Raw genomic sequence first — 16,687 nt, 5'->3', positions numbered from 1 at the left:
TTCATTGACATTTATAGGACATTCCATCCAAAAATAGCAGATTACACTTTCTTCTCAAGTGCGCACGGAACATTCTCCAGGATAGATCACATCTTGGGTGACAAATCAAGCCTCAGTAAATTTAAGAAAATTGAAATCATATAAAAAATATTTTCTGACCACAGCGCTATGAGATTAGAAATGAATTACAGGGAAAAAAACGTAAAAAACACAAACACATGGAGGCTAAACAATACGTTACTAAATAACTAAGAGATCACTGAAGAAATCAAAGCGGAAATCAAAAAATACCTAGAGACAAATGACAATGAAAACATGATGATCCAAAACCTATGGGATGCAGCAAAAGCAGTTCTAAGAGGGAAGCTTATAGCTATACAAGCCTACTTCAAGAAACAAGGAAAATCTCAAATAAACAATGTAACCTTACGCCTGAAGGAACTAGAGAAAGAAGAACAAACGAAACCCAAAGTTAGCAGAAGGAAAGAAATCATAAAGATCAGAGCAGAAATAAATGAAATAGAAACAAAGAAAACAATAGCAAAGATCAATAAAACCAAAAGCTGGTTCTTTGAGAAGATAACCAAAATTGATAAACCATTAGCCAGACTCATCAAGCAAAAGAGGGAGAGGACTCAAATCAATAAAATTACAAATGAAAAAGGAGACGTTACAACAGACACCACAGACATACAAAGCATCCTAAGAGACTACTACAAGCAACACTATGCCAATAAAATGGACAACCTGGAAGAAATGGACAAATTCTTAGAAAGGTATAACCTACCAAGACTGAACCAAGAAGAAATAGAAAATATGAACAGACCAATCACAAGTACTGAAATTGAAACTGTGACTTAAAATATTCCAACAAACAAACGTCCAGGACCAGATGGCTTCACAGGTGAATTCTATCAAACATTTAGAGAAGAGCTAGCACCCATCCTTCTCAAACTCTTACAAAAAATTGCAGAAACTCTTATAAAAACTCTTACAAAAAATTGCAAACTCATTCTATGAGGTCACCATCACCCTGATACCAAAACCAGACAAAGATACTACAAAAAAAGAAAATTACAGACCAATATCACTCATGAATATAGACGCAAAAATCCTCAACAAAATACTAGCAAACAGAATCCAACAACACATTAAAAGGATCATACACCATGATCAAGTGGGATTTATCCCAGGGATACAAGGATTCTTCAATATACACAAATCAATCATTGTGACACACCATATTAACAAATTGAAGAAGAAAAACCATATGATCATCTCAATAGATGCAGAAAAAGCTTTTGACAAAATTCAACACCCATTTATGATAAAAACTCTCCAGAAAGTGGGCATAGAGGGAACCTACCCCAACAAAATAAAGGCCATATACAACAGACTCACAGCAAACATCATCCTCAATGGTGAGAAACTGAAACCATTTCCTCTAAGATCAGGAACAAGACAAGGATGTCCACTCTCACCGCTATTATTCAACATAGTTTTGGAACTCCTAGCCACGACAATCAGAGAAGAAAAAGAAATAAAAGGAATACAAATTAGAAAAGAAGTAATAAAACTGTCACTGCTTAGAGATGACATGATACTATACATAGAGAATCCTAAAAATGCCACCAGAAAACTACTAGAGCTAATCAGTGAATTTGGTAAATTTGCAGGATACAAAATTAATGCACAGAAATCTCTTGCATTCCTATACACTAATGATGAAAATTCTGAAAGAGAAATTAAGGAAACACTCCCATTTACCATTGCAACACAAAGAATAAAATATCGAGGAATAAACCTACCTAGGGAGACAAAAGACCTGTATGCAGAAAACGATAAGACACTGATGAAAGAAATTAAAGATGATACCAACAGATGGAGAGATATACCATATCCTTGGATTGGAAGAATCAATATTGTGAAAATGACTATACTACCCAAAGCAATATACAGATTCAATGCAATCCCTATCAAATTACCAATGGCATTTTTTATGGAACTAGAACAAAAAAATCTTAAAATTTGTATGGAGACACAAAAGACCCCGAATAGCCAAAGCAGTCTTGAGGGGGAAAAAAAGGAGCTGGAGGAATCAGATTCCCTGACTTCAGACTATACTACAGAGCTACAGTAATCAAGACAATATGGTACTGGCACAAAAACAGAAACATAGATCAATGGAAAAAGATAGAAAGCCCAGAGATAAACCCATGCACCTATGGTCAACTAATCTATGACAAAGGAGGCAAGGATATACAATGGAGAAAAGACAGTCTCTTCAATAAGTGGTGCTGGGAAAACTGGACAGCTACATGTAAAAGAATGAAATTAGAACACTCCCTAACACCATACACAAAAATTAACTCAAAATGGATTAGACACCTAAATGTAAGACCAGACACTATAAAACTCTTAGAGAAAAACATAGGCAGAAAACTCTTTGACATAAATCACACCAACATCTTTATTGATCCACCTCTTAGAGTAATGGAAATAAAAACAAAAGTAAACAAATGGGACCTAATGAAACTTACTTTTGCACAGCAAAGGAAACCATAAACAAGACCAAAAGACAACCCTCAGAATGGGAGAAAATATTTGCAAACGAATCAATGGACAAAGGATTAATCTCCAAAATATATAAACAGCTCATGCAGCTCAATATTAAAGAAACAAACAACGCAATCCAAAAATGGGCAGAAGACCTAAATAGACATTTCTCCAAAGAAGAAATACAGATGGCCAAGAAGCACATGAAAAGTTGCTCAACATCACTAATCATTAGAGAAATACAAATCAAAACTACAATGAGGTACCACCTCACACCAGTTAGAATGGGCATCATCAGAAAATCTACAAACAACAAATGCTGGAGAGGGTGTGGAGAAAAGGGAACCCTCTTGCACCGTTGGTGGGAATGTAAATTGATACAGCCACTGTGGAGAACAGTATGGAGGTTCCCTAAAAAACTAAAAATAGAATTACCATATGATCCAGCAATCCCACTCCTGGGCATATACCCAGAGAAAACCATAATTCAAAAAGACACATGCACCCCAATGTTCATTGCAGCACTATTTACAATAGTCAGGTCATGGAAGCAACTTAAATGCCCATCGACAGACGAATGGATAAAGAAGATGTGGTACATATATACAATGGAATATTACTCAGACATAAAGAGGAACGAAACTGGCTCATTTGTAGACATGTGGATGGATCTAGAGACTGTCATACCGAGTGAAGTAAGTCAGAAAGAGAAAAACAAATATCGTATATTAACGCATATATGTGGAACCTAGAAAAATGTTACAGATGAACCAGTTTGCAAGGCAGAAGTTGAGACAGAGATGTAGAGAACAAATGTATGGTCACGAAGGGGGGAAAGCCGCGGTGGGGTAGGGATGGTGGTGTGATGAATTGGGAGATTGGGATTGACATGTATACACTGATGTGTATAAAATTGATGACTAATAAGAAATGTATAAAAAAGTAAATAAAATAAAAATTTTAAAAAAAAGTGTGGGACACATAGCCAGGGCTCAGATACACGTGCTGGTGTAGAGTCAGATGATTCCAGGGAGAAGTAACATGGGTACTGGGGTTTGTAGGCACAAGCAGAACCTGAAATAAGTTTAGAAGGGAATATTCAAGGTTTTTTACATCTTGCTCTTAAAAATATATTCATTTCTTGAGAAATTGAAAAAGTTTTCCTGTCTTTTTCCATTAATAATCAAAATAAGATTATATTTATATATATTTTTATATATAGGCCATGAATTTAAACTGCAGTGAGTTAGCTGTCTTTTTTGATAAACTGAATAATCTGTTGTAACTTGTCTGGTGTTCTGTTAATTTGGTGTGAAGACAGTCTTCTGTTCTTTCGTTTACAGGGTCCCTTTAATTTTGTGGCTTCCCTGGAAGTAATTCTTTTTTTTTTGCTAAAAGGTAACAGAATTACAAGTGCAAAACATTTATTTAATTTGTTTAGATTTATTAAACCATGCCCATTCTCTAGGCCTTTGGGGGCATGATCTCGATAAGAACATATGGCATAATTTATTATTTTCTCAACTCTAGTTATGTGGTAAAGCATTGTTTAACTGTCAATGAGAAAATCTCATATTGCTCTCCTTGGAAAAGTGATTTTTTGGATAATGTTCAATTAAATTTAATAAAGGAACATTTTATTTTCTTTAAAAAAAAATCTAGAAACAATAAATGCTAGAAAGGGTGTGGTGAAAAGCAAACCCTCCTGCACTGTTGGTGGGAATGGAAATTGATAGAACCACTATGGAGAACAGTATGGAGGTTCCTTAAAAAACTAAAAATAGAACTACCATATGACACAGCAATCCCACTACTGGGCATATACCCTGAGAGAACCATAATTCAAAAAGATATATGTAAAACAATGTTCATTGCAGCACTATTTACAATAGTCAGGACATGGAAGCAACCTAAATGTCCATCAACAGATGGCACATATATACAATGGAATATTACTCAGCCATAAAAAGAAACAAAACTTAGTTATTTGTAGTGAGGTGGATGGTCCGTCATACAGAGTGAAGTAAGTCAGAATGAGAAAAACAAATACCGTATGCTAACACATATATATGGAATCTAAAAAAAAAAAAAAAGGTACTGATAAACCTAGTGGCAGCGCAGGAATAAAGACAAAGACATAGAGAATGGCCTTGAGGACACGAGGTGGTGGGGCTGGGGGAAGGTGGGGGGAAGTGAGAGTAGCATCGACACATATACACTACTGAATGTAAAATAGATAGCGAGTGGGAAGCAGCTGCATAGCACAGGGAGATCAGCTCGGTGCTCTGGGATGACCTGGAGGGGTGGGATAGGGAAGGTGGGAGGGAGGCTCAAGAGGGAGGGGATATGGGGACATACGTACGCATATGACTGATTCACTTTGTTGTACAACAGAAACTAACACAGTATTGTGAAGCAATTATACTCCAATAAAGATCTAAAAAAAAAAAAAAAAGTAAACCCAAAAAAGAAAAGGAAAGTAGTATTTGGAGAATTAATGGAAAGAAACAAAGTATCACTGGTTCAAAACATTTTCATTGATATCTTATCTTCCTTGATGCCACCATTAAATTTTTATTTGTAATTAAAAATAGCAATTTTTAATTACTTAATATTTATTCCTAGTTTTTTTCCATCTCCATGTGAATAAAAGTATTCCATATTACGTGCAAAAAAAAAAAAAGGAAATATTTCTGGGAATTCCCTGGCAGTCCAGTGGTTAGGACCTGGTGCTTTCACTGCTGAGGACCTGGGTTCAATCCCTGGTCAGGGAACTAAGATACCACAAGCTGCACGGCCAAAAATAATCACTATCATCATCATCATCATCCCTTTCCCGGATTGTGTAAATGATGAGGGGAATAGTTCCCAATGCCCCAACCCTCGCTCTGCAATGCTCAGAGAGTCAAAAAGAAATAAGGGGAGCAATGACACTGTCAGCTCCCCCTTCTCTTACCAGTTCAGTAATAGACAAATGTGCAACAAAACTGGCTTTCTGCTTTTATCTTCCAATGCCATGATCTACCCCAACAAACCATCATATTTCCTCACCTCTAACTGACAGCCAAACACATACTCATACAGGAGAGATGTCCCTGCAACCTGTTCTTACTGTCAAGGCCTGGTCAGCACAGAGCTGCCCCTTCTGGGATCCATGGCAGGAGTGGGGGGCCTGCATGTTCTCTTACTCATTCTTTTTTTTTTTAATTTCATTAATAGCTTTTTAATATGATTTATTTATTTATTTATTTATTTTATTTATTTATTTTTGGCTGTGTTGGGTCTCTGTTGCTGCGCGGACTTCTTCTAGTTGAGGCAAGAGGGGTCTGCTCTTCGTTGCAGTGCGCGGGCTTCCCATTGCGGTGGCTTTTCTTGTTGCAGAGCATGGGCTCTAGGGTGCGCAGGCTTTAGTAGTTGTGGCATGCGGGCTCAGTAGTTGTGGCTCACGGGCTCTAGAGTGCAGGCTCAGTAGCTGTGGCGCACGGGCTTAGTTGCTCCATGGCATGTGGGATCTTCCCAGACCAGGACTCAAACCCATGTCCCCTGCATTGGCAGGCGGATTCTTAACCACTGTACCACCAGGGAAGCCCTCTTACTCCTTCTTGATTCTCCTTTTAATAGCCCTTCATAGTTTCACCTAGTAAATCTTTTTTCACCTTTAAATAAATAGTATAGGGATGTCCCTGGCAGTCCAATGGTTAAGACTCCGCACTTCCACTGTAGGGGCATGGGTTCCCTCCCTGGTTTGGGAACTAAGATCCCACATGCCCCACAGTGCAGCCAAAAAAAAAAAAAAAAAGTATACAAAACAAACACTTAAACTTTAAAATGTTTTCTCATTATACTATCAAAAATCATTTTGGACACCCCCAGTGGTTACCACATACCACATGTGGTAGGCTGAAAAATGGTCCCCCAAGTCCTAATCCCCAGAAACTGTATGTTACTTTATATGGTAAAAGGGACTTTGCAGATGAGATTAAGGGTCCTGAGATGAGGAGATTATCCTGGATTATGCAGTTGCCCCCACTGTTATCACAGATTATTTATAAGAAGGAGGAAGGAGGGTGGGAGAGAAAAATGTGACAACAGAAGGAGGGTGAGAGAGGGAGAGTTTGGGAGATGCTATGCCGCTGGCTTTGAAGATGGAGGATGAGGCCATAAGCCAAGGAATGCAAGCAACCTCTAGAAACTAAAAAAAGGAAGAAAACAGATTCTCGCCTAGTGCTTCCAGAAGGAACACAGTACTACAACCCATTTTATTTATTTATTTATTTATTTATTTTTATTTTTTATTTTTTATTTTTTTTTGCGGTACGCGGGCCTCTCCCGTTGCGGAGCACAGGCTCCGGACGCACAGGCTCAGCAGCCATGGCTCACGGGCCCAGCCGCTCCACAGCATGTGGGATCTTCCCGGACCGAGGCACGAACCCGTGTCCCCTGCATCGGCAGGCGGACTCTCAACCACTGCGCCACCAGGGAAGCCCTACAACCCATTTTAGACTCTGACCTCCACAACTATAAGAGAATAAATTTGTGTTGTTTTAACCCACTAAGTTTGTGGTAATTTGTTACAGTAGCAATAGTAAACTAATATACTACCATTCAGCACTTAACTCATACCTAATAAACTACCCCCGTCCTGCTCAAGACACTTTACATAACAGATTCTTAACTTTTTACATAATAGACTCTAAAATATATTATTAGCTGTTGGAGGCTGTCATTGAAAGGACATGATCAGGACTTCCCTGGTGGTCCAGTGGTAAAGAATCCACCTTCCAATGCAGGGGATGAGGGTTCAATCCCTGGTCGGGGAACTAAGATCCCACATGCCGAGGGGAAACTAACTCCATATGCTACAACTACTGAGCTCGCGCACCTCAACAAGAGAGCCCGCCGCAAACTACAAAGCCCATGTGCCCTGGAGCCCACGCCATAACTAGAGAGAGAAAACCCACACGCCACAATGAAAGATCCCGCATGCCTCAGTGAAGATCCCAAGGGCCACAACTAAGACCCGAAACAGTCAAAAGAAAAAAAAAGAAAGAAAAGATAAATAAATAAATAAATAATTTAAAAAGACATGATCACCCATGGAGCCATGAGCTGGACCCTGGCAATTGGATACTACACACCCCCTCCTCTGTCCTTGTAATGTACACTTTGCCCACCATTCCCACAGTGGGAGCTATTTTCAAGGACAAGAGAGTAGGATGTTGTTGAGACCACCTGGACAGTATACCTGACTGGCCCTGTTCTGGGCTCCGTATAAACTTTTACGATTCTGGCAGGCGGGTAAGGAGATCTACTTGCTTGCGGCTGCCCAAGACAAGCCCGTATGTAAGTTCTCTTGCTCTGTAGGTACTTCCTACCACCTACCAATCTGGAGTGGCTGCCTCTTTCTTCAGGCTCTCCTTGCCCTCTATGTATGGGGGGCCAGTGTGTGAACCAGCATGAGCACGGGCCATTTATTTATCTTGTTAATGAGAGAACCGGCAGGATGTTAAGGCTGGTTCAAAAGAGATATAAGAAACTATGAACTATAACTAGTGTGGAAGAGAATGCTGGAGGGGGCTTCCCTGGTGGTGCAGTGGTTAAGAATCCGCCTGCCAATGCAGTGGACACAGGTTCGAGCCCTGGTCCGGGAAGATCCCACATGCCGCGGAGCAATGAACCACAACTACTGAGCCCGCGAGCCACAACTACTGAAGCCCACACGCCTAGAGCCCATGCTCCGCATTGAGAAGCCACCACAATGAGCAGACTGAGCACCGCAACAAAGAGTACCCCCCGCTCACCGCAACTAGAGAAAACCCTCGTGCAGCAACAAAGACCCAACTCAGCCAAAAATAAATAAATAAATAAATTTATTTTAAAAAAAAAGAATGCTGGAGTAAGACTCAAATGTTAAATATCATACCAGTTAATATCCGGCAAGGCAATAAAACTGTCCCCTTTGGGATTATCTTTTCTATCAAAATGAAATCATCGGGCTTCCCTGGTGGCGCAGTGGTTGAGAGTCTGCCTGCTAATGCAGGGGACACACGTTCGAGCCCTGGTCTGGGAAGATCCCACATGCCACGGAGCGGCTGGGCCCGTGAGCCACAATTACTTAGCCTGCGCGTCTGGAGCCTGTGCTCCACAACAAGAGAGGCCGCAATAGTGAGAGGCCCGCACACCGCGGTGAAGAGTGGCCCCCGCTTGCCGTACCTGGAGAAAGCCCTCGCAGAGAAGCGAAGACCCAACACAGGCAAAAATAAATTAATTAATTAATTAATTAATTAAAAAGCCAAGCATTAAAAAAAAAAAATGAAATCATCTCAACTGGACAAAATTAATTTGCAATTTAGCAATCTTCTACAAATTAACATCTAACTTTACTGAGTCTGGTACCTCACTAATAGTAAATACTAAGTCAAATAAAGTTGCCTCCCCTAGAACTTCAAATTATCCTGAATCAGGCTCGTTAGACAATGTTCTTGTTATAACATAGAAGGGGCGCACAATAACCTTTTTTCCTTATTTCCCAGTTTTGTACAATTTTTCTAAACACACTTGTCCCAGTTACCTATTAGTGAGTAATAAACTACTCCAAAATTTTGTGGTTTAAAACCACAACCATTTGATTATAATACCACAATTTTATGGGTCAGGTATCTGGGAAAGGCTCAGCTGAGTGATTCTTCTGCTTCACATCGTGTTGAGTGGGGTCACTCGATGACATTCAGTTGCTAGCTGAGCTGGTCTGGACAGCTTCATTCACATGTCTGGTGTGGCTGGTAAGCTGGGTATAGCTGGACCCCGCTTCCTCTTCACGTAGTCTCAGGGCCTTTCCACATGACCTCTTCAGCAAGGTAACTGGACATCTTACATGGACTTACACTGTCAATCTTCTTAAAGACTAGACACAGAACTGGCATAGCATCACCACCCCCCGCCCCCTGCTCCATTGGTCAAAGCCATCATAATCCAGTCCAGATTCAAGGAATAATGGAAGTAGAACCCACCTCTTGATGAGAGAACAAAGAATTTGTAGCCTTGTTTAATCTACCACAAGTTTCATCTTATACATTTTTATTTTCATTATATTGCTAATCCTTTTGTCTAAAGTCTGCTGCACCAAGAGCTCCCATAGCTTTCTGGGATGTCCGTCACAACTTTGTTGGCTACATGAGAAATGACCCTCTGGGCAGCCCACCACTCTTTTTCTCCCTCTCTATAACCCTTTGCAAGCACTCATGGACAATATCTTAAAGCAGCGGTATGCAAAGTGTAGTCCTAGAACCAATAGCATCAGCATCACCTGGGAACTTGGCATAAATGCAATTCTTAGGTCCCACTTCAGACCTACTGAACCAGAAACACCAGGGATGGGGCCCAGCAGTCTGTCGGAACAAGCCCTCTTGGCGAGGCTGGGAACCACTGTTGTAGAGCTGTACGTTACTTAATGAAAATTAATACAACATCTGAAACTAGTCTCACAAGAAAGTACATTTTATGTTCTTTTACCATGATCTAAAAAAAGAGAAGCATGTAGAGAATCTGTAAATACCACAGTGGATTATTTACAGCCTCTGGAGAAAGGACAGACAATACCAAAGCACGGTGGCTTTCACTAACTGATGTTCTCTCTCAGCTGTGAAAAGCCTTTTCCATATACCCAGGCTCGCAGGAAAGACTTTTCTTCCACTCACTCAAGGGACACTCTCCAGGGGCCTCATATCTTATTTCTACAGAATTACTTGTGAAAAGAATTTGTATCCTCTCCATCTTAATAAGGGGCCTATTACACAGCTCAAAAATATACATTATTCACCTAAAGGGACTCTCATTAATCTCCCTCAAAGACAGTTGGTGCATGGGAAAAACAGGTAATTTTATTGATTGTCTATATGACACCTTGTTTTCTGTTTCCTTCTCTGCTCTCTATTATTTCTTTCCTTATCTTTTCTTTAAAATTATCCTACAGTTCATTTATATTCAAGCTTTCCTATTTTCTTATATAAACTGCTTTAGCTGTATCCTAAAAGTCTTTATATGTTAATAAGTTTATCATTCAGTTCTAAATATTTTTTGCTTCCCATTATGTTTTCTCAAGTAGTCCATTAATTAGAGGCATGGAGTTTTTTTTGTTTTGTTTTGTTTTAATTTCTGATCTCTAACATAATGATCAGAAAACAGGATCTGCAACATCAGGAATCAGCAAACTCTTTGTGTAAAGGGCCAGACAGTAAATATTTCAGGCTTCGCTAGCCAAATGGCCTCCATTGTAAGTATACAACTCTGCCTTGGTTGCCCTAAAGCAACCAAAGACAATACGCAAAAAAATGAGGGTGGTTGTATTCCAACAAAACTTTACTTACAAAAACAGGCAGCTGGCCAGATTCGGCTGTGGGTCACAACTTGCCAACCCTTGGCCTACGTGGCACCAGTTCTTTGGTCATTGTGCTGTTACCCGTACTATGTGAGGTTTTGTAATGTTCCATGCATGCTTGAAAGCTAATTATCATCTTATCCTTGGCCTGTTCCACTTTAAGCTTTAGGCCTGGCCGATGCAAACATTCGCTTTTGTAAAACCGTCACAGTGATTAAGACATTGGATTTTTGGAATCAGAGAGAACTGGTTGCCACTTTCCACTGGGTGGTTTAGGATAGATGAATTAACATCTCTAATCCTCAGGTTCCACATCTATAGGGAAAGTAACAGTACCTACCTCACAGGGTTGGCATAAGGCAGACTTCAGTCATTAGTAGAAGTAGTATTAGAATCATCACTGAACCACTACTCTGTGAGGCAGTTTTCATTAAACCCATTTTACAAAGAAATTAAGCCTCAGACGTGTTTAGATAACCTGCTCCACATCTGACAGCCAGCGACAAAGTACTGATTCCCACCCATAACTTCTAGTTCCAAATCCAAAGTTTCCACTACTCAGACTCTGATTAATCAATCTGGTCATACTAACATGTAAGGAATTTATGCCACTCCTAGGCGAGCCTGCATTTTAAGACACCGCGAGAAAGGAGTTGCGAAATTCACTCCTCAATTCTTCGAATTAATTCTTTGTGGTCCAAGTTTAGTCCTTATGGGGAGAGAAAGAGTTCTCCAGGGCCGAAAGGGCATGCAAGGTGCTAGCGGAGGTAAACCCCCCAAACAGACTTCTGGAGGCAGGCTGCCGAGGCTTACACCCAGGACAAACGTTTGTCTGGGCTTGATCCTCTAAGCAGGTGGTGTCACCCAGCGGCGCACTCAGCCTCGATGACCTTGCTGCCCACGGCTGTGCTGCCCTTCTTGGCTCTCCCACTTCACCTGCCTGGAGCGCCTGGGACCTAAAAATACCTCCCTTGTGGAACCTCCCGGAACAGGCATTCGGCTTTTTTTTTTTTTAATCGCCCTCATCACTTTGAGACACACAAATCACAGCCCTGACCCGCTGTCGACTCAGCGGGTGACGTGCCGCTGAAAGTGGCGACGAATTCTGCCCATTTCAATGACCTGAACTTTTATTTTTTCCCCTCCACTCGGCGCATTATCGTATGTCGTGAGGAGTGCCAAGCAAAACCCGCGAAGACCGTGTTGGACGCTGGCAAAACAGTCTAGGAATCTCCATTTCTCCCAGTCCAGGCTAATCCTGGGACTCTTCAAAGCCTTACCCTGTGACAATCACAAGGCTTTTCTCCGCCCCGTCGGTGACGGAAAACTCGTGACTCGAAACTGAGCGCCGGGCGGACACACAGAAGCCAGAGGCGGAGCTACAAGTCCAGATCGCGAGGAAGCCCCCGACGGGCGGCGCGTGCGCAGTGTCTCGCCATGGGACCTCCTTCCCGCCGCTGAAACTAGGAAGCGGGACGCCAAATCTGTCCCCGCGCAGCCGCCGCCGCCGGGCGCCGAACGGGGCGGCCGCCCTCCCCGAGGCGCGCCTGCGCACGTTCCCACGCACGCTCCGGCGTACGGCGGCGGCCAGGGGTCGCGAGCCGGTGGAGGACCCGCGCGCGGAGGAGCCCGCAGAGTCAGCGCTTCTTCCCTCCCTCCCCTATTCCCCTCCCCGCTCCCTCCCCCCCCCAAGAATGTTCCGCTACGAGGTGAGTTGTTTCGACCGGAAGTGACCCCTCCCTCCCTCCCTCCCTCCCGCACGCGCCCCTCTTTCTCCGTCACCCTCCGCGCGTCTGTCCAGCGCTCCTGGGGGGAGGGGGGGCGGCGGGACCCGCGGGACCGAACGGAGTGCGTTGGGTCTGGGGTCGCGGGTTTAATCCGAGGGCTGTGAGCTGGCTTCGGGGGGCGGGACTGTCCTATCAGTTGCCACTGAGGAGAGCTGACCTATGTTTTGGGGTGGGGAGGGCCCCTTACGTGCCTTAACCAGACCACCCCCCACCCCCGGAGGAGTGAGGAGTAGAGAGCGTTGCACCCACCCTCAGTGGCTCTTGAGGAAGCTTCACCCGAGAAAGCCCAGAGACGCGTTTCCCGCCCTGGACCCGGAACCATCTCCCCTCCAATTACTTATACACACCCCCTTACAAACCGGCGACCGTCAGGTCCCGGGGGCCTGGACTCGCCCTTGGACTAGGGCCAAAGACCGTTTACTAAAGAGGACTCCGAGTTGGGAAGGGGCGTGTCCAGCAGAAGTTCCTTCTGGGCGAGTGGAGGGGGACGTGGGTTTGGTGACGGTCCGGGTATGTAGCAACAGTCGAGAGTCCTGACAGTGTCACTGGTTCGCTGTATGACCTTTAGCGACTCTTAATCATTGGACAGGGTTTCTGGATTTGTAGAACCAAAGGGTTGGTTTAGATGACCCCTAAGAGTCTTTCCAGTGTAAAAAGCAGTGATTTGGTTAAGTAGATCTTTGTGATTTGGGAGTGCTTCTGGAAGTTGCCTGTGATGGGGAGGCAGTTGCATGCTTGCTTTGTGTAAGTTTGGGAGACTTAAGATGGGTAGGATGGCCGTTTGACCTAACCTTTCATTTGGGAACATCCTGGCTAAGAGGTAGCCAGTCAGGGTGTATCCGAAATGTGACTGCAGAGAGCGTGTGGAATTCCGATCCTGAGTCTTTGAAAACTGAGGACACATATACTTGGTATTTGATAGGAATGGTTCAAGATCAAACTGCCTTTATGTAAACATGGAGAGAGATGATGAGATGCAGTAGGCAAAGTTCCCAAAAGAAAAGAAAACTTGGAAAATAAATCAGTTGAAAACTGAAATGGGGGTGGGAGGGTACGTTTAAGATAGAACACACCTAAGTGGTTAAACTGGTGATATCTAGCGTTGTTTAACAATACCCAATGTTTGCCTAAATCTTTGCCTCATTTGATCCTCACAACAACTTTCTGAGGTAGGTGGTATTGTCCCTGCATTACCACTTAAGAGATTGTGGCTTAGAGGCTAAGACAGCCTGAGACAAAATAGATGCTCAGGGGGTATTGAATGAATTTATCAGAAAGGATGTGACTTGCCCAAGTTGGTATCACTTGTAAGAGTAGAGACACAACTTAAACCTGTCGCATCACAGCTTTTCAAGAGTTCACTTAATTGTGATTGAACACTTAGCTTTCTCCTGTATCACCAGAGTTTGGATCTGTAGGAAAACAGAAGGGGAAAAGGAAAATGAAGAGAAAGCTTTAAAAGGGAATAATAAAATAGTTGAAAAGGTGACATGAATATGGGGAAGATGAGAATTTCGTTGAAAAATATAGGTAGAACTCGAGCAAAATAATAAAGTGTTCATTTTCACTTGTCATTATTATTGTAACCAGTGATGGAAAGGAAGTTGGCAGGCCTCATTTCTTGGTTGCATGAGGAAATGCTGTTGTTATATTCTTGATAAATAGAGAAATGGAAGTTTGGGGGAAGAGGTTAAATAAGGAATAGGAACGAGAAGCTGAAGGAAAAGGTACTGAAGTCTTCCAGTGTCAGGGAAATTGGGGGATAGAAAAAATGCCATGTGCACCAAAAGTCATAATGAAGCTATTGTGTTGATCGGGAAGATAAAAACATTTTTTTAGAGCGAGGTTGTGAACTTCATGAATAGCTGATCTCTTTTTTCTCTTTTTTTAGTCTTTGGAGGATTGTCCTCTGGATGAAGATGAAGATGCATTTCAGGGCCTGGGTGAGGAAGATGAAGAGATTGATCAATTCAATGATGATACATTTGGGTCAGGTGCAGTTGGTAAGTGATGTCTTTCTTTTATAATGTCATCTTGGTCTCTTGCTGTTTTCAAATGCTCTCTTTTATAAGTACTTTTGTCTAAGTAGGCGTAACCTCATTCACAAAGTTGGCAAACTGTTCTGTTCTTCAATCCAAGCATCTACCCTCCTCCTCTGGGCTTCTTTTTGCCTCACTTATAAAACCAAGTGTTTTCTAAGCCCTGTCCCTTCCAGCTTTATGATCTATGGCTCTAAGTTGACACTATAAGGAATTCAAATGATTAGAGAAGTGGACATTTTACAAAGGTTTAAATAATCCTAGAAGAAGGAAATTTTTATTTGTGGAACATGGAACTTAAGGAAAACTAGTGGACTAGGAGAAGATTCAGATGTATATGTTTTAAAATTCAGTTGATCAATAATATATTGCATGACCCTGCTATTGCCCTATAGTATATTCAATAAATAAAGTTTTTTATTCCAAGAATTTTGGTGATAGAAAGTCTTCATAAGTTAGAAAAATGTTGTGCACAGGTGAAATTTTCTCATCCTTGGGTATAGATAAATATTCCTGGTGTTGGAAGTGGTTAAAAAATTAAAGAGCCAAACTAAACTAGAGGCCACAGTTATAATTACTGAGATGAAAGGTTTAGGGAGCAAGCTTACATAATAAAGTTTGAGAGTTAGAGATCCTGGAATATTAGTATACTAATAAGTTAAAATTAAACTGTACTTCGGAAAGATGAATAGGTAAGGGAAGTCCCTGGTGGTCCAGTGGTTAGGACTCTTTGCTCTCACTGCCAAGGGCCCAGGTTCGTCCCTGGTCGGGGAACTAAGATCCCGCATACCCCGTGCAGCCAAAAAAAAAAAAAAAAAGAATAGGTAAGGCCAGAAACTATAAAACCCTTAGAGGAAACATAGGCAGAACACTCTATGACATACATCACAGCAAGATCCTTTTTGACCCATCTACTAGAGAAATGAAAGTAAAAATAAACAAATGGGACCTAATGAAACTTAAAAGTTTTCCACAGCAAAGGAAACCATAAACAAGACGAAAAGACAACCCTCAGAATGGGAGAAAATATTTGCAAGTGAAGCAACTGACAAAGGATTAATCTCCAAAATATATAAGCAGGTCACGCAGCTCAATAGCAAAAAAACAAACAACCCAATCCAAACATGGGCAGAAGACCAAATAGACATTTCTCCAAGGAAGACATACAGATTGCCAAGAAACACATGAAAGGATGCTCAACATCACGAATCATTAGAGAAATACAAATCAAAACCACAATAAGGTATCACCTCACACTGGTCAGAATGGCCATCATCAAAAAATCTACAAATAAATGCTGGAGAGGGTGTGGAGAAAAGAGAACCCTCTTGTACTGCTGGTGGGAATGTAAATTGATATAGCCACTATGGAGAGCAGTATGGGGGTTCCTTAAAAATCTAAAAATAGAACTACCATATGACCCAGCAATCCCACTACTGGGCATATACTCTGAGAAAACCATAATTCAAAAAGAAGCAGTACCACAATGTTCATTGCAGCACTATTTACAATAGCCAGGACATGGAGGCAACCTAAGTGTCCATCGACAGATGAATGGATAAAGAAGATGTGGTGCAGATATACAATGGAATATTACTCAGCCATAAAAAGAAATGAAATTGAGTTATTTGTAGTGAGGTGGATGGACCTAGAGACTCATACAGAGTGAAGTAAGTCAGAAAGAGAAAAACAAAAAACAAATACCATATGCTAACACATATATATGGAATCTAAAAAAATAATGGTTCTAAAGCACCTAGGGGCAGGACAGGAATGAAAACGCAGACGTAGAGAATGGACTTGACACGGGGAAGGGGAAGTTGGGATGAAGTGAGAGAGTGGCATGGCCATATATACACTACCAAATGTAAAACCGATGGCTAGTGGGAAGCAGCCACATAGCACAGGGAGATCAGCTTGGTGCTTTG

General features: G+C 41.9%; 1 protein-coding gene across 1 annotated transcript in view; it reads left to right on the top strand.

Moving 5' to 3' along the window:
- Nucleotides 1–12,393: 12,393 nt before the first annotated feature.
- The window catches only part of PATL1 (PAT1 homolog 1, processing body mRNA decay factor), a 37,140-nt gene continuing 32,846 nt past the window's right edge, over nt 12,394–16,687 (top strand). Inside the window, exons 1-2 of the mRNA XM_019948287.3 lie at nt 12,394–12,642; nt 14,612–14,723. Of these exons, the coding sequence (XP_019803846.1) occupies nt 12,628–12,642; nt 14,612–14,723 (127 nt within the window). The 5' untranslated portion in view covers nt 12,394–12,627. The remainder of the gene's footprint in view (nt 12,643–14,611; nt 14,724–16,687) is intronic.

The sequence above is a fragment of the Tursiops truncatus genome, chromosome 8 (genome assembly GCF_011762595.2).
Source record: "Tursiops truncatus isolate mTurTru1 chromosome 8, mTurTru1.mat.Y, whole genome shotgun sequence".
NCBI classification, from domain to species: domain Eukaryota; kingdom Metazoa; phylum Chordata; class Mammalia; order Artiodactyla; family Delphinidae; genus Tursiops; species Tursiops truncatus.
Note: the sequence above shows the minus strand (reverse complement) of the source record. Positions and strands in the feature narration are given on the sequence as shown.